The 26,870-nt window shown below is 52.0% G+C and overlaps 1 protein-coding gene and 1 non-coding gene across 2 annotated transcripts in view; one reads left to right on the top strand and one right to left on the bottom strand.

The window, feature by feature from the left end:
- Positions 1-6,247: 6,247 nt before the first annotated feature.
- Positions 6,248-26,870, bottom strand: part of LRFN2 (leucine rich repeat and fibronectin type III domain containing 2) — a 36,818-nt gene continuing 16,195 nt past the window's right edge. Inside the window, exon 2 of the mRNA XM_060021289.1 lies at positions 6,248-7,521. Within this exon, the coding sequence (XP_059877272.1) occupies positions 6,552-7,521 (970 nt within the window). The 3' untranslated portion in view covers positions 6,248-6,551. The remainder of the gene's footprint in view (positions 7,522-26,870) is intronic.
- Positions 18,163-18,269, top strand: LOC132433059 (U6 spliceosomal RNA). The gene has a single exon (XR_009521095.1). It is a non-coding gene; the product is annotated as a U6 spliceosomal RNA (small nuclear RNA).

Here is a 26,870-nt window from a genome sequence, read left to right as displayed (position 1 = left end):
GTGAATTCTTCCAGCCAGAGGCGCCACATGGGCTCCTGGCCAATCCATCCACCCATCTGTCTCCTCCCGGATAGTGGGTTCTTCAGAGCTATAGGTTATCTTAAAACGAGTGAAAACAGGCCATCTTTGTAAAACCAGAGATCTAGAAACCAGCTAATGTCCCTGCCCCTCGGAAGTGTGTGAGGCCCTCCAGTGCATGCCCAGTGTCCTTCACTTTTATTTTGATTTCTCTCGATACCGGGCACAGTGCAGGGCACACAGTAGGTCAGCAAATGCATGCTGAAAACATACAGCAATGATTTCTCCACTCTCTCACTTTCTCTGCTGGACTGTTTTCTCACATTCAAGGTTTATATACCAGGACTCAGGCCTTTGACCTGAAACCCAGCAAGCTCTGCATTTCTAATGGTCTGTGCAGTTCTGTTAGTAACTTCAGTGTAAATCAATTTATTGAGTGTTTACCCAGCTCTGCCACTCACTAGCTGTGTGACCTTGGGCAAGTTATTTAACCCCTCTCTACCTTAGCTTCCCCAGTGGGGATGATAATGATACCCACTTGATTGAATTGTTTTGATGATAAAGTGAAATGATCTATAGCAAGCTCTTAGAATAGTGCATGGCACATAGGAAACTCAATGAACAGCTGTTATCAATTTAATTTTGCAGTTCAACATCCACTCGGAAAATGCCAACCTTGTGTCAACCTAATGAAGGGATAAGAACTTTCTCATAATTAGTCAGGGTAGGTAAGGCAACGAGGCCATCCTTGGTAGACAGGCAGAATCATATCCTTGAGAGATTCCCCAAAAGAATGTGTGGGGAAAAGTATGACAGAGAACCCAGGAGGGGAACCTTCAAGATCACTGGATGTAAATGAGGGCTTAATTCTCTTCTTCTCGGTAATATTCCTTCTCAAATGGTGAGCAAGATACTTGCTTGTTACCAGGACATGCCAAGTCAGTGACTGAGGGGACAGGTGTGGGGCTCTGAGGTTTTGTCTCATGAGAAAGCGGGAATGGTCTCAGGAAGGTCAGCTGACAGAGGTAACCACGGTTTGGGGAACAGGGGACATCTGGAGATAGCCCTGGCCGTTCAAAGGAAAGAAAACTCACCCTTGCAAAACATATAAATGCTGGAGTCCTTGCTGGGTGTGCCAGGGAGCACCAATGAACACATGTTACAGAGGAGGTGGCAGAAGAAGAGGGGGTATGACAATCATCACCTAAGCAGATGGGCAGCCCGGACGGAGGGGCCCAGGGCTGTGGGAGGCTGGTCAGTAGGCTGACTGGCTGTGGACCAGATGGGCTTGGGGATCCCATGGAGATGGGTGTAATGCCAGATTCACCCCCTCATCAGTAGGGAACCAAGTGGGTAACTGTGGGAGACACTGACATCTCCGAAAGGGGCTGGATAGTGAGATCTTCCTTGCTGCAGCCCCAGAGAGACTCCAGCACAAAATGGTGGAGAGAATGCTGGCTCTGAGTCACTTGGGCTACATTTGACTGTTGGCTAAAGGGATCAGATCAGTTATCCCAACAAAAACAAGAAAATAACCAGACAAGAGCCTGCAATCTGGGCCCATTTCCCCGGAGTTGGTGAGCAGAAGAAAGATGCCAAACGTCCCAAATGTGGACATGGCTGTTGCACCTGTGGGAAGATGCTAAATGGCCAGGATGGGGACCACAGGATAGCTGCAGAGGTAAAGCTCAGCTCCCCTCCTTGGTCTGTTGGGAAGCATATCAATTTCCCCCTGCCAGAGGCTGCAGGGAAGGGAAGCCTGCGAGCCTGTAAACATTCACTGGCTGTGAGTTGGGGGACCTGGAATAAGATAATGCAATAAGCTGAGAAAATAAGATCTTTGGCTTAAAGGCTGAAAGCACAAGTAGATATTTTTAAACGGAGAAGGGGGCAGCGTTCCTCTGAGATGTTTGCAGAGCAACCTGGATGGGTCTGATTCTATTACGCAAAAGTAGAAGCCTCAGGTGTTTACCTGTGAGAAGCCTTCTTGTCACAACGAACTTTTCCTGCTGCCAACTGCATCACACAGAACGTTGCTGGGTTTGGGATCTGGGTGTGCTGTATAAAATTGTGTGTTCAGGTTTTGACTGCTGCCTGCCAACAGTCTTTTTTTTTGAATAAGTGTGTCTAATTTACCAGCAGCCGTTTGCAAACCCCCATGGCTGCAAGAACAGAGGAAACCCCACCCAGTTTGCTGAAGCCCTGAGACCTTTACTGCAGACACACTGAGAACAGAGAACAGAAGACACGGAAGTACTCAGGCTGTACTTATGAAAAGTCTATACCCACAGACTCTGGGAGAAAAGTTACTACCCATTTGGGAAGGGGGACATCTGAGACAGTGACCTTCCTCTTACCTGGTTAGAAATGATATCCCTTATAAAAAAAAAAAAGCGAGTCTAAGTTATTTTGGAATTTCAATGCTGTAATCATGGCAAAATGAAAAAAATCTACTTTGAGGGGAATCTGAGGGATGTGTCATTATCAAGAACTTGGGGAGAGGGGGTCGAACACTTGCCAGAAACTCAGTAATTCAGCCAGGCTCAGAGTGTATCAGCTACCTCTCTTCTGTGAGAGATCAGAGAGCTAAAGGCTTCTCTCTGTCAGGAAAGAGGATCTGGGTAGGCAAGCATCTCTCCTGATAGGGACAAAAGTTTTGAATTAGGAAGAGGCGAGAAGATGGGTTTGGGCATTAGAGTGAGCTGGTGTGAGGTTTTCTGTCTTAAGGGTACAGAGTTATAGGTTTTCAGGGCAGAGGGGGCCAGATGAGGCTGGAGGTTGGAAAGCTATTAAACAAGGGACCTCTAGCGGTCACCAGGCCAGGAGAAGGGATGATCAGGGGAATTTTCCTGGGATGGGAATGTGTTACAAGCTAAAAAAAGGGCCAGAAAGGCTCGTGCAGGGTCAGAAGAAACCACTTAACCAAGGGGCCCTTGCCTGGAGTCAACACTCTGAGAATTTTAGCAGACCTTTGGGCCAAACCCAGGGTTTCCAGATCAGGCTATAAATTTGAGTACTTCAGTCACTGTAAAATATAGTCTGTAACGAATGAGTTGAAGAGAGGAAGAAAGGATAGGGGAGGCCGTGTGATGTCACGTGAAGAGCTAAGGCTTGCAGCCATGTGTGACCTTGGGCAAGTCACTTAACCCCTCCGAGCCTCAGCCCCTTCATTTGTAAAACTGGCATAATAATAGTTACCTTGAGAGGCTGCAGTGAGGATTCAGCGAGACATGCGCGTGAAGCAGCAACACAGGACCTGGAACCATTAGCTTCCTTCCCCTTCCAGAAGCTGTGCTTGCAAGTCAGTGGTTGTGTGTGTAGAGCTGCACTGCACCAGCCCCATGCGGCTCTCAAGCACTTTAAAGGCAGCTAGTCTGAACTGAGATATGCCATGTGAAACACACATCAGATTCCCAACACTTTGCACAAAAAAAAGAGTAAAATATCTTATTAATCATTTTATAGTGATTATACATTGAAATGAAAATATTTTTATATATTGGGTTAAATAAACTATATTGTTAAATTAATTTCACCTGTTTCTTTATACTTGATTTAATGGGCTACTAGAAAATTTAAAATTACAGTGAGGTTCACACTTTATTCCTCTTGGACAGTGCTGACCTAGACACTAGAGGAAGATAGGGTCAGGAAGCTGTGTTCCAGAAGCTCATTTGTTTCTCTACCGTGGGTCTGTGCTTTAGTTTGTTGTCCTGGTTCCCCGGTAAAAGAACCTTTTGAAAAAATGCCACCTTGGGCTCAAAGCGGGTAGAAGGTACTCGGGCTCCCCTAGTGGCTACGTGCGGTAGTGGCCATCCAGGGAAAAGGAGGCAGGGCTGGAAGGCAACGGGATGGAGGGATCAGGTTGTAGCCGGGGATGGACTATCCCTTCTCAGCCTGGAGCTTAATTCCAGACCCTCTACTGACCTTTACTCCAGGAGGCCGGCCCCATTCTCTCTTATTTCAGAAGGCTCCCATCTTATACGTGAACTTGGCAGGAAGCAGGCTCTCACTAGGCGGTAGCAAACACAGGTGTAAGGGAAGATGCCACCTCAAAGCCACCTTCAGAAAACCACAGCGTTTCCAGAGAAATAAACAACAGACATTCACAGACACAGGAATGTTCTTTTTTCGCTCTCTCCCAAGAAGTGTGATCCGTTGTTGTTTTTAAAACTGTACATTTTACTGTACATTTTTTTTTTAGCAAAAGAGAAGATTGGCATTTGTATTCTGCCCACAGGGATGTCACTTTCCAAAACTCCAAGTCAGAAACCTGACAAACACAAGCGTGAGTACATACCATGTCACGACAGAGCTCGTAGCCGCTGATGAGGACAGAGAGTTGATTCCCCCCCTTCCGATGTCCACCACTTTCCCTCTGGGCATCTGAACCCAAAGGCAAAAAGAGAGGTGGTATTTGGGGTCACTTCCTCAATGGCTACATTTAGAAAGGCTTAGTGAGAAAGTGCAGAGGGAAAAAAGAGTGGAGGAAAACGGGTCCGAGAAAGAGGGAGGATGGGAGAAAGCATGTGCTCTGGCACCGGGGCTGAAAGTCAGCTTGTGGTCTCAGGAAGAGACTGGCCTGGCCTGTTAATGGCCTGGTCTGTTTAATGTCCTGGTCAGGACCAGAAAGGGACTGGGGGAGGCAGAGAGGCACCAGAAGAAAAAGAATGAAGACAGGAGAGTAGAGGGAAGATGAGGAGAGAAAGGAGGACAGGGAGGAAGGACGAAGGCATGGGTTTTGGAGGCTCCTGGGAGGAGCCAGAAGGCAGTCCTGCATAGACAGCTCCCCGCCCTCTCCCTGTGTGTTCTGGGCGAGGTTGGGGGCCACCAGCTCAGCTCCAGGTCTGAGCCCATTAGAACGTTTCAGCCCCAAATGGACTCACCTGTATGCTTCGTAGGCTGTGTAGTGAGCAAGTGGCAGAAGGAGGGAGAACAAGAGACAGAAGCTAGAGATCTATGGCAGATGCTCGGGAGAGGGAAGAATGAGGTGGAGAGAGGTAGTGCGTTGACAATGAGGAGAGACCTGGAACAGACAGGGACCAGGAGAGACAGAGATGCGGGGAAAGACCTTCAGATGCTTCCAAAGCCTTTTCTCCCCCGCCACGTCTCGTCTGCCCCCTCTGGCCACCATCTGGGAACGTAGGGGTCAATTCCTAGATGGAAAGGAGCCCGTGTGTCCCTCCCATCGCCATCCTGACATTTCCATGACGGACCCTCCTCATGGAAGGCATCCCCCGTGTCCCCATGTCCCACCCTGAGCCACCTTCTTCAGGAACAAACAAGGGACAGACTTTGGACATAGAAACACCCTAGCTACAGTGAAGACAGGGTAATGGATTTCAAGCACCACCCCAGGAGGTAAGTGGCCTTGGGCCCTGCCCTGACTTGGTCACTAATGCACTATGTGACCTTGGGCAAGTCCTTTAGACCCTTGGGGGACGGGAAGAGAGGGTTAAGGATGAGATGATCGCAAACACCTCTTCAAGCTTCAGAACCCTACAATTCATTTAGTCATGAAGGTCCTTAGTCCTTCGAGCTGGAAGGGAATTGGAGACTTCGTATGATCGCATTCGTTTACGAATTAGGAGCCCGAGGTCCAAAGAGAGAAAGGGTCTTGCCCACTGTGTTTAGCTGGTTGTTCGGTGGTGGCTCTGGAACCCAAACTCAGAGCTTTGGACCCCGTGTCCAGTGCTCCTCTGCCACCCCACTCTGCTCTCCTTAATTAAGAGAAGCCCTCTTGCCCCCCCCCATGTCCATGGGGACTCCCTGTGCCAGCTTCCCCCCAAAGAGGCAAAAATCCCAAAGCAACTCCAAAAGTTAACATCCCTTATGTCCTTGTGTCTCATAAAAACCCTTCTCCCTCTCCCGCACGTAGAGTCCCGGAAGTTACCCTTCTAGTTTAAGCTGATGTGATGGGTGTTTGAGAAGCAAAGGAAGCTGAGCCAGGGATGGGGGAGGTCACTTATCCCTCCCAAGTGTGGGGACTCTTGGGAATAATGAGGCGTCTGGGCAGGGGACTCCAGTCTTCCCCCAAACAAATGTGCAGCCCAAATCATTCCCTGCTCTTCTCAATTGGCAATGATCGCCCACCGCCAGGGCTGCTTTCGTGTGTAGAGTAAACTCTCCGTTATCCGTGTCACTGAAGAGAAGGAGTCGGGGAAGTGGAAGAAATAAATTAAGAAATAAAAACAACACCGGAACCATCAGCAATGCAAAGCCGCTTGCTTATAGGCTACATTTGTGATTAGAAAGGCAGGAGCCCCGCCTTTCCAAACACTCAGGGCTTAGTCTGACATTTGAGCCATCGAGCCTGCTTTCCCTGAGCACAGCCTGATGGGCGGTGGGGGACGGGCCTGGGAAGGTGGTGTGTGTGGTGTGGTGGGGAGGGGAGGCCGTTGACAGGGAGACAAAACTGTCCCTGGATGTAAACATCACCATGGAAACGCCACAAAGACTTGTGGGTAAAGATGCTTTCCTCTTCTCTCACCCTGACAGGGTGGGAGGGAGGATGCCCACCCGCCCACCCAGGCCTACACCGTGCTCTCCATCACCCACTCGGAGCTGCCAAAAGTTCCCCGGGCCCCCGCCAGGTCACTCTCCTCAAAGGGCAAGAGCATGCCGTTGACAGAGAGACTGCGTTTTGTCCAGATGTTCGAGACCCTCCGAGGGGGGCTGTAGCCACCAGGGGCGACCCCTCCCGCAGCCGCAGCTGCAAAGTCCCCCATGTCGAAGGAGTGGCTGCGTTTGGCCTTGCCCTCCAGGGGCAAAGGGAGCAGGCTCCTGGCCCGGGCCGCAGGCGGCCCCAGCAGTGGCTCTCGGTCCGAGGGGTGGCCCCTGGCCGATGTCCCAGACCCTCTCCCGCCTGGAGTCCTGGAGTCCAGCAGCTCCTCCTTTCTCTGACTTTTGAGGTCCAAGGAGGCGAAGGCCCCCATCAGGCGATCAAGGTTGGGCTTGGGGCGGGGGGCGGGGGGTGGGAGCCTCCAGGGGCCCCGTCCCAGCCCTGCAGCCTCCCCGAAGCCCAGGGAACTGGAGGAAGAGGAGTCGCTGCCTCGGGCCAGGCCAGCGCTGAAGTCCATGAGCTCGTGGCCCACCACCACCTTGGGTGGCCCAGGTGCGGGGGCCCCGCTGGGTGCGCTGCCCAGCGCGGGGGGCTGGGCCCCATTGGTCTGCGAGTGCATGTTGCTGACGGTGGCCGCCGGCTTCCCGGTGCCCTCCTGGTTGCAGACCTTGTAGCGCACCATGAGGATGACGATGAAGACCAGCAGCGTGGCCACGATGATGCCACCGATGACGAGGATCATGGTGCCGCCCAGGATCTGGCTGTGCATGGACTGGCACTGTGGGTAGTCGGCCTTGGTGAAGAACTGGGCACAGCCCACGATGTTGGTGGCCGTGAGCGTGGTGGCCGTGTCATCCCACATGGCCAGCACGCACAGGTCGTAGCCAGTCCCTGACACCAGGTTGTTGACCACGAAGGCCTTGTTGGAGGCTGGGATCATCCTGTGGGGGGTGGGTGGGCAGAGAGGGGGAGGGATGGTGAGGGACAGTAGGGTGACGGGGGGACAGAGGAGAAGTAGAAAAAAGAGAGAGGGTGACAGAGACAGGAGAGATGGAGAGGGAGAGGGAGCCACAGACGCAAGGACACAGAATGAGGCAGAGCAGAAGAGGGTGACAGGTGGAGAGACAGGAAAAGGGAGAGACGGGGAGACAGAGGGGAGGGGGAGGAGGGGGACCCAGGTGAGAGAACAGAGACAGGTTGGGGTGGAAAGGGAAACGAGAGAGAAAGATTCCGGGGTGGAGGGTGGAAGTGCCAGAAGCAGGTACACAGAGAAAGACACCGGCGATCAGTTGCAGGGAACAACCCAGAAGATGTGGAAATAAAAGAAGGGAATGAGATGGGGGATAGTTGATGGTAGAGACAGTGGAAATTGGTTAGCGATGGAGGTTCAGGGAAGAAAGGGGAGAGATTCAGCAGAGAGGAGAGAGGAAGCACACGGGGAGGGGCAGAGGGAGGGACAGAAGAGACAGAGATTAAAGGTGTGAAGAAGCAAAAACTGAACAAAAGGGACTCCCCACCTCCCCACTTCTGCCTTGTCTGCTGCAAATGGTCCCTGGGTCTCTGGACAGTGGGGTTGAGAGTAAGGCCGGCCCTGGCCCCTCAGCACCCTCCCAGAGGCCGGGTCCACCCCTTGTCTGTCCTGCGAGATTCCTCAGCACTGACAGCCTTGTTCTGAGCCTGGAGCTGTACTGAGTCACAGACAAGGTCCTGCCCTCAGGGACCAACTCCATCCTCATCTCCACATGGCTTTCTGGTGCCTCGGGAGGGAGAACACTCGCTGGTGCAGACTGGGGTCTAAGCAGAAGAAAACTGGAGGTGGAAAGAGGGGGTGTTGCGTGGAGGGGAAGGGCACGGTGCAATGTTGAAGAATGGTGGGCAACTGTTTCTCAGAAGGAGGGGCCGGGTCCTCCATCACTGCCAATAGCAGGCCAGGTGCATCCAAAGACACCTGGGAAAGGGTATCACTGGTTGGGGAGGCCTTGACTGGTCTCTCACCTTAAGGGAGGGTCTGAGGGGGCAGCAGTCTCCCCTCACTGGGGCCCATCCACCATAGCCTGGGCCCCTTCTGCCTGGACCTTCAGGAAGCGTGGATACAAACTGTGACCTCTAAGGCCTTTGTGCAAGTATCATGCCTTCTGGTGGGGGTCCCTAGAAATGACACCTGTCTCACCCCATAAACACTCCTGCAGAAATACCTCGGCCTGAAGGTGGCACATCTCTCTCTGCAGCCTTCCCCACCTCCCTCCACTCTCAAAGAGCCCTCCGTTTTCCTGTCCCCTACTAATCCAGGGCTCCATCTATACTTGCCAACCCCTCACACCTAGAGCCAGGCAGCTTAATTGAGATCTCAAATATGAAATACTGGAGCCTGAACACTTCCACCCGGGAACCGCGCACGGAGGCTGGGACTGACAGGCAGGTATTGACAACCCGTCAGTGGGCAGCCCTGGAGGCTGCTGCCTCCCTGCTCACTCTTGGCCCACACAGCTGCTGGGGAAGCCACATGGAAGAAATTGAGTACTCTGCCCCCATCCCCATCCCCAACCCATAGCTACAGTGCATGGGGCAGAAGAGGCGGGTGGAGGAGGTTGGAGCCCAGATCCAGCATGCGTCCTGCAAGCCAGACCTTTAGGTCTATCTGTCTCACCTGGGCATCATGGTAATGCTGTGTCCTCATGTCACAAAGGAGGAATGGCCAAGGCTCAGAGAGGCTGAGTGATTTGCCTCAGGTCACACAGCTGGGACTGCCAAGATGAAGCAGTTGGGGCTTTAACACTAGCTTCTAGATCCACAGTCTGGTCTTATGCTTTTCCACAAACTCGGACGTTTTTCTTCATCTCAGTGAAAACTGCAGGCCCCGCCCCGGGCCTGTGGCAGGTCAGCCACCCCCTTCCCTGGAGAATATTCAGAGCCCACTGAGGCTCAGTTCTGCTGGGCCAACTGCTGTGCAGAGCCCAGGGCTACATGGGCCCACTTCCTCCCCCCTCAGGGAAGTGATGTGAGTTGGAGGGGCAGGAGCTGTGCACACCCAGAACGGTGACAATAGTAGAGCAAACACTTAATGGCAAGTGTGTGCCAGGCTCTATTTTTGGTGTCCTACTTCTATCAACTCACTTAGCCCTACGGCAACTCTCTGAAGCAGCCACTGTCGTGACCCTTGCTCTGCAGAGGTATTAAGCAGATGTAACATGGCAGAGCCGGCATTCAATCCCAGGCAGTCTGGCTCCCGTCCACTCTGACCCACCTTGTTCCGCCACCTCTCTGGGTCGTGAGCAATGGAAGAGCATATCCATGGAGGAGGGGATGGGCTGGCTGCTTTATTGAACACTTGGTATGTGACAAGGGTTTCCACATTCAATATTGCATTTAAACTTCACCACAATTCCAGGACACAGGAGATGGACTCCGAGCCCAGAAATCATCTCAGTGTTTAGCCATCTTATCCTGGGAAGCAGACCCCACTACTACTACTACTTCTAACAGTTTAACACTAGCAAACAAATCTACAGCTGATTTCTACAGCTGATAACAGAGGTTTAAGAAGAAATCACACGGGAGCATACTGGTTATTCTGCTATTGGCTCTCAGGTCTGTCTTCCCTTTCACCTGCCTTCCCATGGACAACAAGGAACTACATTTCCCAGGCTCCCTTGCCTGTTCCCAGGCTCCTTTGCCTCCCAGATAGAGCTGGCCACTGGAGACCCCAGAGGAAGACTGGAGGGTGGGAGGAGGGGAGAAGCCAGGTATTTCTACCTTTTTCTGCTTTAAGTGGTGTCTCCCTCTCAGCTCCTGAGCCTCCTCTGTGATCCCAGTTCCAGGGGCTCTACCTCCTGCCAGAGAGACCTGGATCTTAGGCTCTGATGAAACCATCTTCTCCATTACCTCCATCCTTGGGCGGGGTGGGTGGTGGCAGTGGCTTCCTGCTGTAGCTAATCTCTGTGATGCTGACCCCTCAACAATCCCATCACCTGTAACCCAACCCCAGTACTGCATTCCCTCTTCTATCTAGCGTGTTCTTTGTTTTATTTTCTCCTTACAGAATCCTAGGTGACACAAGGACATATAATTTACACAAGAAGGAAAAACTTATTTTTTCCTTGCACTTTGGGGAAAAACTATCATTACTTGACGTCAGCAGTAGCACATCTTATCTAGTAGAACCCCAGCTGGAGGAAGCACTTTGCCACCTTCTCAGAATCATTCATCACTCCCCAAATCTACCACCTGACGCCTTTGCGTAGAGCAGCCCCTCGTCCTAGAAACCACTTATCTTTCTCCACATGGTGACCTCATCCTTCGAGGCCTGACTCAACGTCACCTCTGACCCAACCTCTGCTCTCTGCTCCCACAGCCCCCCTGCCTTCCTCTGCTAGAGGCCCTTCTCAGTGGATGCCTGTGTCTCCCCGGAAGAAATGGGCTGTGTCTTCACCTTTGTATCTCTGTTGCCAGTCATCATATCTGGCCTTGCGTCACTGCTGAGTAAATATTTACCCTATAGTTGAGCAGTGAATGAAAGACTGCTTTGTTAAATACTAAGGCCTGTACAAATGTCAGGGATTCTTAGTTAAATATGACAGCTGGTGACCCTTAGACACTGCCTGGTCCTGAGGATGTCTCGGGAGAGGCGTTTCTACATCTTTGAAGTACACCCCTGACGATCTTGATGGACTTGCATGTAGATATGTGGTGGGGTGTGTGAGTGCAGATGAATGTGTGTGCATGTGTGAGAAACGATGTGTGGGGGGCATGTCTATCATTTGAGAGCCGGCTGCATGGGTATTTGTGAACGTGTGTGTGTGTGTGTGTGTGTGTGTGTGTGTATAGGCGTTCACTTATACATAGTACACAAAGGTTCTAGTTCCAGACAATGTTGGTCACTGCTTTGTCCCTCTTCCACCCAGCCCCCCAGAGGCTCCACATGTCCCCTAACACTTCTGAGGGGACATCCCATGTAACCTCTCCCAGAGACACTTGCAGACCAAGTTTGCTCTTTCCTAACTGCTGCCATTAAAGCTACTATTTGGGGCAGCTGGGAACGGAGATGGGAGAGGTTCTTAGAGTCTCCCCCTGAGCCTCAGGGCAAAGCCTATGAGCTGACCACCAAAGTCTACTGTCCCCCTTTCGTGGGCTCAGTCCAGACCACATTCCCCGGCCAACTGTGCACTTAGTGGTGTCCAGGTGGCGAGTTCTGGCCAATGGAATATGGTGGCAGCAGTGTGTGTACCTCTGCGCCAGGCCTTACAAGAGGGGGAATACTTGCCCAACTCTCCTTCCACTCTGCTGGCTGGACCCTGGGTGCAGTGACCAGCCTTGGCCAGGCAGATGACAACAAGGCCCACCCGAGGGATGCTGGAGTCTCCACACGAGGAAGGCCTCCTGATGAAGCCGGTAAACCGCCCTGGACTCTCAGGAGAGCGAGAAATCAAATTCTGCCGTGTTTGAGCCTTTATGCATTTGCATCCATTTGCTGTAGTAGTTGGCCTCTCCTAGCTAATCCAGGCCCCTGCAGATACGATGAGGTGAACTTGAGGAGTCTGTTATGTGTAGGCGTGACAGAGAAAAAGAGGGCGTGAGTGTGTGTGTGGGTGACTGAAGAGGTGCGTGTGTCTTTGTGTAAGAGGGGGAAGTCGGTGCTGGTGTCTACACAAGAAATGCGATTCTTGCCTTCCTGGACTTGTCAGCAAACGCCACCTCTTTTACCTCCAGCCTCCATCCCCCTCAGCTCCCAGCATCACCACTTTTAGGTGCTCTCCTCCTCCCCTCCCCCATCGATGAGGCACCGGCTGCCTGCTGAGCCCCAGCACTAATTTGGAGACACCATGTCAAGCTGCCCTCACTCCACTTCCCTGGCTCTGCACCCTCATTACTGGCTCTTCACAGAATCACCAGCCTGCCAACCTCTCTGGCCGGCCATGACATCTCAGGGCACATGAAAGGGACTCATTAAACCAAGGCAAGCATCCTGGCTCCCCAGCCTCTCCCTCTAACTGCCAGCCCCAAAGGGGACTGTTTGCTTTCCTGCACAACTGCAAGGGAGCAGAGGAGACATGGCTCGTTCTATCTAGCGTACGATTCATTGAGTACGTACTATAAGCCTGGCACTTGACAGGCTGGGTCTCTGATTCTGCACACTGACTCTGTGAGGTAGGAATAGTTATCCCCACACTACAGATGAAGAAACTGAGGCTCAGGCAGATCGGTCACCTGCTCAAGGTCACACAGCTGGAAGGCGGCTGAGCCAGCGTTGTTAGCCAGGGCTGCCAGGCCACCAAGCATGGTCTTCCCTATACTGTATTACCGTGAACTGAATTGAGCAGAATCAGATGGTAGCAGGAAGCAAGTCTTAGAGTCAGGGTAACTATCTGACAGCAATTAAAAACCAAAAACAGAAACATGTATTACTACAAAGGCAGCTAACATTTATTGAACACACTATATGTCAAGCAGTGTTCTGAGTACTCTACCTGTATTAACTAATTTAATCCTCACAGCAACTCTATGAGGGAGGTACTATTATTATCCCCATTTTACAGAAGAAGAAATCAAGGCTCAGAGAAGTTAAGTGATTTGCCCAAGGTCTCATGGAGAGAATGTTTGTGCCTAGCCAAGATTTGAAGCCAGCACTGTCACATTATTTCAATAAATGCTCTTGATAACCCTGGGAAGTACCTTTCGGTACTTCCCCATTTGAGAGACAGGTATGAACTGAATTACCCCCTATAGCTAATTAGGGGTAGAGATGAGAGTCTCATGAGGGTTGTTTTGCTACTTCTGAATGCTCATGGGAAGACTGAAGGAAGTGAGGGAGCTATGTGGATGTCTGTGGGCAGTGTTCCCACAGAGGGAGCTGCCAGTGCAATGGCCCTGAGGCAGGAGCCATGAGGAGGCCGGTGTGACAGAAAAAGAGTGAGGGAAAGGGAGAGTGGTAGCAAATGAGGTCACCAAGGTAGTAGCCAGGAGCCAGGTTCTAGAGGCCTTGCAAACGCATTGTGTCTTGTGTGCCAGCGCTGAGGATTTGCTGGGTGCCAGTTTTGAGAAGGATTCTGAGGCTGTGCTCAGACTCAGTGGGACTCAGTGCTATGGGTCTGGAAGAATCTGTTTTATATTTGTTGCTTCTCGTCTCAGGATCAGAGAGCCATTAGAGAGGAGTACTGGAAATACCGGTACAAGTGGTAGAAGCCCCTCTTCTGGTTTCGGTGCCGGACGCTGGCCTTCCCTGAATGCACGGCCATGAGTGATAACAGGGGAAGGCGCAGGGCTGCTCTTTAGAGCAGGATTACCATAGAGCTGGCGTGACTCAGTGAGGGCTCCGAGAATCAGGAGCCTCTCGTTAACTTCTGAGACAGGCCAGGGGCCGGGGGCCAGGCTCTGTCGCTGCCCCACTGCCTGTGCCCCTGCTGAGAACATGGGGCTCCCCTGGCTGCCCTGAGACACTCTGTCTTATTGGCAATGGCTTTGCCCCATCAGCAAGTAAAGGAGGCACATTCAACATGACTGAGATTCTGAGGCGGGGAACCCCAATATCCATTCCCACAGCCCTCAGAACAGCAGGCAGGTGGGGATCAAAACTCTTGGTTGCGTTGGCCTCTGGATGAACTCTCTTGCTCCCCTCCCCCCACCTCTCCTCTACAAGCAGCCAGAGGGATCCTGTTAAAACCCAGATCAGACCAAGTCCTTCCTCTGCTCAATGCCCCCAGTGAGGCCTGTCCCACGTAGTCAAAGTCCTGACGTGGTCCCCAGACCCCTTGTGACCTGACTCTCACCCCTCCGAGTTCCTCTCCTCCTACTTACCCTGCTCACTCTGCACCAGTCACCTGGCCTCCCTGCTGTTCCTCAGGGTGTTGCCAAGGGTGCTCCTGCCACAGGGCCTTTGCACTGCCTGTTACCCTTGCCTGGATGCTCTTTCTCCAGATGTCCATATGCTCTCTGCCTCACCTCTTTCAATTCTGCTCCAACGTCACCTCCTCTGACTGTCCCGTTTAACACTGAGGGCTTCCCCCATCTTTACCTTGAGCCCCCAGCCCCTTAGTCTGCTCCATCTTTTCCCATTACACTTTTATTGCCTGACAGACACTAACATTTGCTTATTTACTAGGCCTCCTGTTAATTCTCTCTCTCTCTCCTTCCACTCCTAAGAGCAGGCTTTTTTGTCTGCTTTGTTCCCTGATGTTTCCCCAGCCTCTAGAACAACACTCGGCACATAGTAGGCCCTCAACAACATTCTGTGGGGCAGGTGAATGAAATGAATGTTCCGTACCGGCACTGTCCAATACAGTAGCCATATGTGGCCTTTTAAACTGAACTTCAAACTAATTAAATTTAAATGAAATTAAAAACTCAGTTCCTCAGTCACGTTAGGCACACTTCAAGGGCTCAGTAGTCACATGTGGCCAGCGGCTGCCACACTGGACAGCACAGCTCGGGGGCAGCCCACCGTCTCCGAGTTCTACTGGCCAGGGCTCTTGTTATGCCCTCTGGCAGGTGGTAGGAATCCTGCCATCTCCTATGTGAGTCCTGGCGCCCCAAACAGATGGGCCAGGCCAGGGAGGCTTGTCCAGCTCCAGGACAGCTCCCGCACCGGGACAATTGGTCTTGAAGGCTTCAGTCCGGGCCTCTGCACTCTCTGTCTCCCCAGGCGTTCTCTCCATGACGCTGGATAGCTTCATCCCTTCTTTTTGGTTCTTCCAGCTTCTCTCGACTCCTGGGACCTCCAAGTTCAGTGGGGTCTCTCTGGGGCTCCCCCAGGCCTGACTCAAGCTCATCTGCCCCCCAGGAGTGCTCTGACTCTCCACCTCCCACTCAGCCTGTGGTCCAGCCCCTTCCCAAGACTCTGTCCTGTGGCAGTACCACCTCCCTTTACCCACGGTCCACAGGCTGGGCCAGCCCTGGGCCAAGTGGAGCCTTTGGGCCCCTCTGGTCCTCCATGGCTATACCCTGTTCCTGCTTTTCCACTTCACATCTACTAGTTACCCTTGTACTTCTGTTGTGTAAGTCTCTATTAAGAAAACTCCCTGATAAATCCAGTCACCATGATGAATGTCACCCCTCTCAGGAACAGTGACCATTAGAAAGAGAGGCGGCAGAGGGCAGTGGTGAGGAGCACAGAGTCTCGAGCTAGACTGCTGGGGTCAAACGCTGGTTCTGCCTCTTCCTAGCAGTAATCACTTACTGTGGGCCATTCCTTTACCTATCTGTGCCGTAGTTTCCTAGAAATATCCTATTTCTGGAAAAAATGGGGCATTTATAATCTCTGCTCTATAGGGTTATTATGAGGTTTGAATGAGTCGTGACTCATAAGGAACCCGGGTCAGTGTCTGGCCCACAGTAAACTCCACTGGAGGGTTTGTTATATAAAGGGGGGGTGATGATGAACTAAAAGTAATGTATCTCTGATAGTGGAAATCCAGGCCTCGAGGGTTTGTGGCCGGCAAATCTCATGCAAGCTAGACCCTGGGACATGTGTGCAGCTCCTGGATCCTGGCTGGGCTGATAGGAGACATCGTGGCTTCGACATTCACAGCAGCAGGACATGTTCCCCCCTGCGTGTGGCTCCAAAAGTCTTTTTCAGAAGAAATGTGGTGACAATGTTAGTCCAGCCCTGGCTGAGTGAATGAAGGGATTACTGGAAATTCAACCAAAGCGAGCCAAGCCCCAGCAGGCTGCCTCTTCACTCATCGCCCCAGAGTAAGTTCCATCCTGTTCCATGGTGCTCCTTCACCAATGGGATACAGCCGGGAGTGAGAGTGCGAGCCTGGGACTGGACCACCAGGGTTCAAAGCCCAGTGCCGTCGCTTACCGGCTGTGTGACCTTGGGCAAGCCACTTAACCTCTCTGTAATGGGGGAAAGATGATAGGGCCTCCCTCACAGAGTTGCTCTGAGGACGAAATGAGTCAGTGCCTGTAATTTAAACCATGCCTGGTCCATCGCGAGCTTAGCATATGTAGTGATTCTGACTGAGGGAGTCATCTGGCCCCAACAAGGATGGAGATGAATCCCACAGCATGAGGTTAGATTAAATATGGGCTAGTGAGGCAGGTACACAGCCCAGCTCAGGGGCCAGCCAGCTGAGCCCTGGCGGTCTGTCTCTTCTGCTGGCCTCAGCCTGCCCTCCAGCCTAGCACTTCTCTGGCTGACCCACCAAGATGATGCCGGCTCTTTCTAGTTCCCCCTGTGCCATCTCCACTCACAGACCACAGGAAAGCCGGGTTGAGGGGGCCCATCGACCCCCTGGCTGTCAGCGCTCCACTCACACACTTCCAGGGACACGCCAGGCAGCCCCCCATCCCCCAGCTTCGCGCATCTCTGAGCTGCTCAGAATCCCTGCTCACGTTGCTATGGTCTGACGGCTGCTGCTTGGTCCCACCAGCCCCAACTCAACCCCACAGAGACACCCGGGACAAGGTGTTTCTTTCTTGAACACATTTCAGCGCTTCCCAAATTGTGCACCAGCTCCCTCACGCGCCCCCCCGCCTTGAGTTTCCACTTCTCCAGAGTGAACATTTCCATTCCTTCCCACCATCTTTTCGGGACACGCTCTCCAGCTTGCCTCGCAGCTGCTCCTCACTGATCACACGCCAATCTGTCTTTGGCCCTCCTCTGAGTGTATGGGGGCGGTGGGCAGGGTCTGAACCGGAGGACAGAGTCACGTTCCCCCAACCAGACGTCCTGCTTCTCCTGAGGCCCCCCACCCAAGACAACACGGAACTTTCTGGAAGCTGCATCGCCTCGGTGGCTCACACTGAGCAGGTGGCTAATGGAAACACCCTGTGATTTCCCCAGAGCTGCAATTAAGCCACGTTGCTCCCATTCTGTCCCCTAAAGTAACGTTTCTACCATCATAGGCTGAGCCGACCCAGGCGAGGTCCCCTCCCCTCATCAGGCCTTTTCCTCTCTCTGTATATCTTTATCTCTCTCTCTGTTTCTCCTCATCCAAGTTTCTATGGATGTGGAACTTTTTCCTGCATCTAATTGTCCTTAGCTCCCAACCCCCAAGGATTGGGTGGGCACATCACAGGAAAAAAAAAAAAAAAATGTGGGCTCTGGGATCTGACAGAAATCTCTCTTCGAAGGCTGGTTCTGCCCCTGACCAACGGTGTGACTCGGGGTCAGTTTTTCCTCTCTCTGAACCCAATTTGCTCATGTATGAAATGGGACTAGCGGTCCCAACCTCCTGTGCTGAATGCGAGACATTAAGTGTGCTGGGGAAAACATGACTGCCCTCTCCTCTCCCTTCCCAGGGCCATTCAGTACTCCTGTGACGACAACGATGGCCACGATCTTGCCATTTATCTCCTCAAGGATCTGAGAAAAGCTTGCTCAATAACAATTCATCACTTACAGAAGAAATGCAGAAGGTGTCAGACCAATTATACCTCGTTGTAAACACAGGAGTGAACAAAATGAAGATTCCCCACCAGCCGCCTCCAAACGCACTAGAACCACCGGCAGACGCCAAATCAGCACCATCCAGTGATGTACCTGATCAGGCAACCCTGCCCGGTTAGCAGATCCATAATTTCCCAGGGGCACCACGCAGGGGCAAAGTCACCTGTGGCACCGACTCCTTAAAACGGCTATGATGGTGCTCACGTCAGCTGCACATATACTCAAACTGGAATGATGGAGAAGAGATTAGTATGGTCCTTGCACAAGGATGGCATGCAAATTCGTGAAGCATTCCATATTTTTATTCTGACCCACGTTACAGCTTGGATGAATGTTGAGGACATTATGCTAAGTGAAATAAGCCGGAAGCAAAAGGACAGATATTGTGTGTTTCCCCTTATATGAGGTACCAGAGTGGTCACATTCATAGACTGAAAGTAGAAGAGTGTTTGCCACGGGGAGGAGGAAATGAGGAGTTGGTATCGGATAGGTACAGCGTTTCAGTCTGCGATGATGAAAGAGTTGTGAAGGTGGATGGTGGTGACGGTTGCACACAAATGTGAATATACTTATGGCCCCTGCACTGTACACTTAAAAATGGTTAAAATGGTAAATGTTATGTTATGTCTCTTTTAGCACGACAACCAAGTGACCAAAAAGATGCTATCGCAGAGCAAATGCTGCCAGGTGGGCAGGAAGAGGAGAGTTCGTTGGTGTCATTTGTCACGTCAGTGTGGCTGATGTGCACTCGGGTGCAGTCACCCCCGGCAGGACCTTGTGGGTCTGTTGTTGCCAGGCTTGGTTGGCCCAGTCAGGTCTGGGGAGGGCACAGGGTGGGGCAGAGTGGCCCCCTGGCCATCCGCTTGCTCTTTTATATCTGTCCTGTTGTTGGAGAACAAGGCAGCTTCAGAGCAGAACTTGGCACACACCAAATGCACGCAAAGAGGTTGCAGAAGATAAAGCATGGTGGTTCCCAGCATCCGCTGTGCTGTCAGCTGGATCTGGGTTCAAGTCTCACTCTGCCACTGACTGACTAGTTGTGTGACCTGAGGCAGATTATCTAACCCTCTCTGTTTTAGTTACATAGAATGCTAGTACCTACTTTGCAGGAATAGTGTCAGGATTAAATGAGGTAAAATGTGTCAAATATTTGGCATGACTCCTGGCAATAAATCAGGGAACAGCAAACACAAGGTTTTGTTTGAATGACAATGGTGACGTCAGTGATGACCCTTGATAGAAAAGCTCAAGATGAAATGAAGTCCTCAGTCATCTCATGGATGGGTTTTGGGGCCCTGCCTTTTCCCCCAGTTCTAATCCCCTCCCTCTGTCAGATCAGAAGCTCCTTGAAGAAGGCAACTTTATCACCCCCCAGGTAAGTTTGTACTATGGTGTAAAAAGCTTACTGACTGCGCAATGTAGGTAAGTCACTTCATATCTCTGAGCCTCAGTTTTCTTGCCTGCAAAATGGGTTAATAGTATTGATCCTATGGCATCTTGTGAAACTTAAATACAGTGATACTTGTTCAGTACTGAGTATAGTGCATAGGCTATATTTGTGCAATAAGAAGCGGCCATCAGTAGAAACGAACACAACATTTTAAGTCGACTATACGCCAATAAAAATTTTTTAAAAATAGCAGTAATCAGTATTACCTTTAGTAACTTGGCAATAAGTGATTCTCTGTGCTGTTTCTTTCTTTCTTTTTTTTTTTTTTTTTTGCGGTATGCGGGCCTCTCACTGTTGTGGCCTCTCACTGTTGTGGCCTCCCCTGTTGCGGAGCACAGGCTCCGGATGCACAGGCTCAGCGGCCATGGCTCACGGGCCCAGCCGCTCTGCGGCATGTGGGATCTTCCCGGACCGGGGCACAAACCCGTGTCCCCTGCATCGGCAGGCGGACTCCCAACCACTGCGCCACCAGGGAAGTCCTGTGCTGTTTCTTAAATAAGCCTCAGAATTTATTGAAAAACAAAAGCAGCCATGATGACACTTGGATTAGGTGTCTGAAGATCAAGTTCAAATCCTAGCCCTGAGAGCTGCTAGCTGAGGGATCTTGAACCAGGAGATCGTTGGGAAAACCTACCAAGCTCCTTGGCTGCACTTAGTAAAGTGCTCACAAAGCTGAGGTGTCATTTTTTATAATGGGGACCCTCAGAACCCCTGCATGAATGAGTGACTGAGAAACTGACAGGCACCTCCCTGAGGGCTTCTCCAAGCTGCAAGCCTGGAGGCTGGACTCCACGACTAAGTGGCCTGCCCGACTTCCAGCTCGCTAAGCTGCAGTGCCGGAGTGCCTGCTGCCTCACCCCGAGGAGAGACGCCCTTTCCAGCTGGTGGTCTGGAGGAGCCCGCTTAGCACTTCTCCAGCCTGTGTTTCTGCTGATCCGGCCCTAGACACCTCCGCCTCTAACAAGCAGGCTGGCCGGGATGGGACGAATCAGGTCAGGAGAGAAACAACCTCTGAAGTGAGATCTCATTGGGCAGTGGGGAGGTCACTGTCCAGTCAAGTGGATGGAGGAGCAGAGCTGTCCCCACCCACCAAATAGTCTCAAGTTCAGCTGGATGGACAAGGCTCTAACCCTGACTCTCTCATGGAATTGCTGTGTGACCTTGGGCAAGTCACTTTCCTCCTCTGTGCTTCAATGTCCAATTCTGACATTCTAGAATTCCAAAGAATATCACCAGGAGAGGGGTGACAGGAGCAAGGGAGAGGCAGGAGGAAGGAAGGCAAGGCACAGTCATCAAAGAGCTGTGGGAGTTCGGGCACCAGGTCCCCAATTCTGAGCACACGTGGGATTTGGCAACAGAGTGACCGGGGTTCTGGGCTTAAATCCTGACTCATAACTTATGGGCTGCATAATCTTTACCCCAGTACTTAACTTCCCAGAACTTCAGTCTTGTTTGTAAAAGCAGTCTGCCAACCTAATTTGCAGAGTCATATGAGGATTAGAAGTAAAGTATGGAAAGCACTGGCATACGATATATACTCAATAGACCATATATGTATCTAGTGAATGCTTACCTACTTTATCATCTATCATCTATCTATCATTTGTCCATATCTATCTATCTATCTATCCATCTATCTATCGTCATAGTTTTTATAGAGAATGCTAACACCATCCAACCCACCCATCTCCCAGAAGGACCTCTGGCAGTGGCGAAGGTGAACTATCTGGGGGGAATGGTGGGTTGCCTGGGGGTTGGCCCTTTGTGCTGAGTGGGAAGGTAAGCTTCACTGTGGAATTCCTTCATTTGTCATGAGTTTCCAGGTGAGGCTGGCCTGGCCTAGAGGTGCATCACCCTGGTTTTAACTGGGAACAACTCAAAGCAGTATTGTTGCCCTCCCCCTCCCCCTCCCCTCCGCAAGCCTGGGGCAGCAGCTCCTGTGGGGACAATGAGCCCCTAAATGTGCTTCAAGGCCCCTGGAGGATGGCCCTGTGGGTGTGTGATCTTAGTATGGAAGTAATCACGTGAGCAAATCTAATGGAGTAAATCACAGACTTCCATCTGTAACTTTCTGGTGGTCTCCCCAGCACTGTATATTGGGGTGCATGGGTCTGAGGCTCCAGAAATTGGTTTGCTTTCCTCCCTCTTCTGGTGCAGGCTGGGAGGGGTGTCGCTGGGCTGCAGAGGGGGCAAAAGGCGGGTGAGCGGCCTGCCCCTCTCCCACCCACACAGGCGGGATGGAGGCTGGAGCCCGGCGGGGGAGCTGTGTGTGTGTCTGCTGACTGGTGTGTATGTGTGTAGGTGTGTTGTGTGTGTGTGTGTGTGTGTGTGTGTGTCTACTGACCAGACTAGAAGCATCATTGGTGTGTGAGTAGATGAGAGGAGGGTGTTGGCTTGAGGCTGTGAGCCTCTGTGAGCATTTAAAGGAGGTGAGCATTTGAATGAGTCAGAGCCTGGAGAAAACACCCTCCCGGGGCCTGCAAGGCTCCTCGTGGTCTGGCCCCACTACCTCCCTGCCCCGTCTCCTGGACTCTGCCCCTAGCTCTCTCCCGCTACTGCGGCCACCCTGGCCCCCGTTGCTCCTCAGACATGCTCCAGCCTTGAGGCCTCGCCCTGGCCGGTCCCTCTGCCTGAAATGCCCTTCCCGCAGACCTGTTTGGCTCACCTCCTTCAAGTCTCGGTCCTGACTCACCTTCTCAGTGAGGTCCGCCGGGCCACCCTATTTAATATTGCAATTTGCCCACCCCCTGGGTAAGACAGAGCTCCTTACCCTGCTCTGTAGGTTCCTTTTTGTGTAACACTGATTTTCTCCCCTCACCTCTATAATTTGCCCATATATCATGCTTGTTGCCCGTTTCCCCCGCGAAGACGAGGATCTCCAGGTGTTCTGTTCACTGATGCATCCCGAGCACCCAGAACAGTAGCATTTATTTGACGGCATATTTGCCTCTAGTTTCTCATCTGTAACACGGGGACAATAAGAGAAGCTATCCACTTCAGAGAGTTGTTGGGCAGATTAAATGAATGAATACCTAAAAGCACCGAGAACGGTGCTCGGCACACAGCTTAATACATGTTAGCTGTTGTTGTCACACTCCATCACTGCTTGGGAGGTGGAATTGAGTGAGTGATCCGTGTGAGGGACCCAGCACACCGGCCGTCACCCAGGGGTGAAGGTGCTTACTAAACGCTTCTCGCTTCACTCTCACCCCACCCCTTAAAAATTCCCAGGAAGGAAAATTCCCTGACCCCTTCCAGTCATGGAGCCCGTATTTTTGGGCCCTCTTTGGGTTAGGAAGTTAGTTATCAGTAAATTTACTATCTGTTCGGGTTTTGTTGTTGTTGTTTGTTTTTTATCAAAGGAAGAAGCAAGCAAGAACCCAGCCTGCCCCACCCGGGGCTGCATAGCTCCCAGGTCCTATAGGTAGTTAATAGCATGTGACTAACAAGCACATCCTTTGTTGGGTGCAATAGCAGCTTGGACTACGCGGCACCTGAGCCCAGGAGTCGGGTGCCCAGATTCTTCTCCCAGCTCTGCAACCCCCGATAGGCTGGATGACTGGGGCACGTCCCAACCCCAATCTGAGTCTCTGCTCTTCCCTGGTAAAGGGTTGGGATTAGACCATTGCTAACGTCTTTCCAGACTCATCTGTTCATCCGATTTTTATGGAGCACCTGCTATGTGCCAGTGCTGCTAGAGGGGATACAGCAGTGAGCAGAGGACACAGGTCCTTGTCCCGTGAAGTTGACGTTCTGGGCGGGGGGAGGGTGAACAGTAAATGATTAACACAATTGGTAAATCATGTACTATGTTAGAAAGTGGAGTGTGCTATGGGCAAAAGAAAAAGCATAGCAGATTAAGAGAAGGTGAAAGGGTTTGGGCGTGGGGAGGGCAGACTCAGCTCCATGTGGGCTGGTCAGGGATAATCTCCTTTAGCGGTGACATTTGAGGTGAAGGACATCTTACATTCCAGGAACCTACGAATCTCTGTGATTCTCTATTCCGTTCGGGGTCCCCTGGAGTCCCCATCTCTTATTTTCTCTCCTTCTCTGAGCACACTGAGCCCCAGCTTGCCCAGTGGGTGACGGGGCCAGAAGACAGGTCAGCCAAGTCCCCAGCGGTGGTGAGTGATCTATCACCATCTTCATTCACATTCCAGTATTTCACGGCTCCCGTGGCTCTGATGGAATAAATATGACCTTTTATTCTTCACCTCGCTTAAGGCTCAAGGTCAACAGCCCAGCTGCGATCTATCGGCTGCTCCCGCCACTGGCTGTCTGTGAGCCAGGGAGCCCCATGGCTGCCAGAGATTCATGGCGCCACCTCCCAGCCCCACGCTCCGCCTGCCCCTAGGCACTGGGCCTGGGCCTTGCTTGTCTGAGGAAGCAGCAGCCACGGTGGCTCGGGGGACCACGGCTTATTGAGGGCAGAGACCAAGCCGTAAATCTCCCCCCTCTCCCCTGAGCACCGCCCATCACTAAGGTTGAACCCATGACCCGGGTTTCATTTCAGTCCTGGGAGGAGGCAGCCACGGGAAGGCCAAGCAGCCACGGTTCAAAGGGCAAGTCATACATTAGAACGCCAAGGGCACGGCCATCAGTCTTCTCAGCATGGAGAAGGGACGAAAAGGCATCGGCCTGCCTGCCTCAGATGGAACCCTCCAGGCCCTTCCGGCAGCCGAGGCTCCTGCTTTCAGAGAAGCCTGGTTTTGCTTGTCAGACACCACCAGCACTCCTGGAGGTTCTTCCACTTGTCTGACGGAGACCCATCCCTGCAGCACCCGCCTCTTTCCTCTCGTTTCCTCCTTATGTGTGGGTGGTGGGTGGGATGGGATGGTCTGGTTCATACTTCCCCTGCTTCCTCATGGTAGTCTGAGTGACACGGGCTGCTGGTCTGGGTTCGCTAATAGATTAGGTGGCTGGGAAGGGGCGGCTAGACAGTCTAGAAAGGAAACGCAGTCACTGGCCTGTATTTTGAACACACCACCTGTGACCCTAAGATACCATCTTGCTCCTCTCCATCCTAACTCATGTCCTGGGAGGAAAAGGAGGGGTCAGGAGCTCTCTGGAGCACAGCCAACCTGGGTTTGAATTCTGGCTCTGCCACTTCCAAGCTGGGAGAACTTGGGCAGCTTACTTACCCTCTCTGATCCCAGAGATTCCTACCCTGCAAAGCACCCGTAATAGTCCCAGCTGTCTCCCAGGGGTGGTGCACATGCTCGATGCGGGGTGGGGGGGTGGGGGGGAAGCACAGAGCAAGCACTCAAATGCTAAATGAGTATTAGCAAGGCCTCGAGGTGCAGACTCTAGAGCCAGCCCACCTGGGTTCAAATCCCAGGTGGGACACCTTGGGTAAGATTCTTAACCTCTTCGGGCCTCAGTTTTCTCATCAGGATAATAACATCTCATGGGGATGTTGCAGGAATTAAATGGGCCAATAAATGGAAAGCACTTAGAAGAGCACCTGGCACGTAATCATTTCTCAGAAAGGTCGGCTCTTATTATCATCACCATGACTGGAGGAGAAACCATCTGCAATCACTTGGCACTTTTGACCTAAGCCCCATCAACTGTTTTTGGGATTTATAACCCACCAACCTCCAACCAAGCTTATAAAGGGCCTTGCAACATAAAAACATATATAAAACGAGACGAGTAAATTTTTAAAATGCTTTATGGCAGATCATGAGCCGGCAAGAAGGCTTGAACTAGAGGACCCCAGGATGCTTGCTGTGATGTCCAAACAGTAACCTCACTTATAACCCCCGCATACCCACCAGGTTGCCACACAGTGCTGGGCCACTTCATCTTGGGAGAGCCTCGGGAGGAGGGGGCGTGATGGCCTCAGAACATGTGAGGGCCACCCTTTCAGTGTGGGACTTGGACCAGAGGAGGCCAGTGGGGCTGAGGCAGCCTTCAGATGAGGGGCACCCCCGGCCCATGAGGAACTGCCCCAGTCCACTTTGCTCTGGTCAGGCCACATCCAGCATACTGCCCACTGTTGGATCCCACACATGCAGAGGGATGGCACAAGCTGGTACACGTCTGAGGCAAGAGACCAGGAGATGTGCCACAGGACACACCCCAGGTCCCTTCCTGCTCCAGGGACAGACATGACAGCCCTTTACCTGTAATCCCTCCCACGTCTCTTCACTGATCGCCCTCCTACTTGACCTTCTGGGTCACCTCCAGGAAGCCTTCCCTGACCGCCCCAGGCTCTCACAGGCTCACACAGCTTATCACAGCTGTAGTATCTGAATCAGTGACTACACAAGTACCTAGTCCTTTAATGCCTGTCTCCCCAGGAAATGTGAGCTGCAGGAGGGCAGGGGTGTCCCATTCTCAGCTGTCTTCCCCGTGAGTGGCCCAGACCCAGCATCATAAATACCTCTTGAATGACTAAAAGTAAAAGGCGAAAATGGACGGTGGCAGGGAGGGAAGATGTTGCATCTGAAAAAAATAGCACTAGGTAAACCATGAGAATTATCTGCAAAAATTAAATAGACATATTATGGAAGAAGAATGAGTTTTATTCCTGATGAGAATGAAGACAGAATCTACGGCTAGGAGGTAGAGGGAGATGGAGTTTGGGGCCTGTAAAAAAAACTTCTTAGCTTAAAGGCACCCAGCAGTGATCTGGGCTCTTGAATAAAAAAGAGGGCAGGTTCCTGGGTCTGGAAGTTATCCCCACGTGGGGCCAGTCAGCATCCCAAGGAGGTGGTAGGCGTGGGGGTGGTCAGTAGGAAGGGTGGTGGGCATCATAAGGATTCATGAACAAAGGAGAGAGCTGGCCTGGATGACTTTGAACTGTCCCCTTTTCACTCTGGACTTTTTTCAGTCTATGAGAGTAGCAAGAACTAGGCCCATTTTAAAGATAGAACAACTGAGTCACAAGAGAGTTTTTAACAAATGAACAGCTGAATTGGTCCCCAGACCTCGGCTTTTCCTCCCTCTCCCTGAGCTCTCTCAAGCCCTCGGCAATGTGTCCACACAAGGGAACTAGGCTTTGAGGATGCCTGATGACCCCTTCCTGACCCCCTCTCCCTCCTCCTGTTAGAGCCTCCACTGTGCCCTCCATCATGTCTGCATCCTCTGTTGGCCAGTCCCAGAGGAAACCACTTGAGTATCTCCCATGGCAAATGCAAAGAAACACATCTCTAATGGTGGGATTTCAGATCTTCTGATCTTTTGTGAAGGCAGTATTTTTGGATGGGATTCTATTCCTAGGCCCACTCTAGGCAGGACGAGGGAGACTGGAGTTTGGGTCTGGACCTGGGCAATCCTTTCCCGACCTCAGGAAGGTAGGCTCCACCCACTCACTTCTTCTGCAGGACAGAAGCTTCTTTCCAGCCCCCCTACCTGAGGGCAAGGACTGCTGAACACCAGCCTAGCCAACCTGAGAATTTTCAAAGCCTCCCTGTTCCACGCAGACCTTCTTTAGATCAGTCTTTTAG

The sequence above is a fragment of the Delphinus delphis genome, chromosome 10, assembly GCF_949987515.2.
Source record: "Delphinus delphis chromosome 10, mDelDel1.2, whole genome shotgun sequence".
Taxonomy (NCBI): Eukaryota; Metazoa; Chordata; class Mammalia; order Artiodactyla; family Delphinidae; genus Delphinus; species Delphinus delphis.
This window is presented reverse-complemented; position numbering and strand designations above follow the sequence as displayed.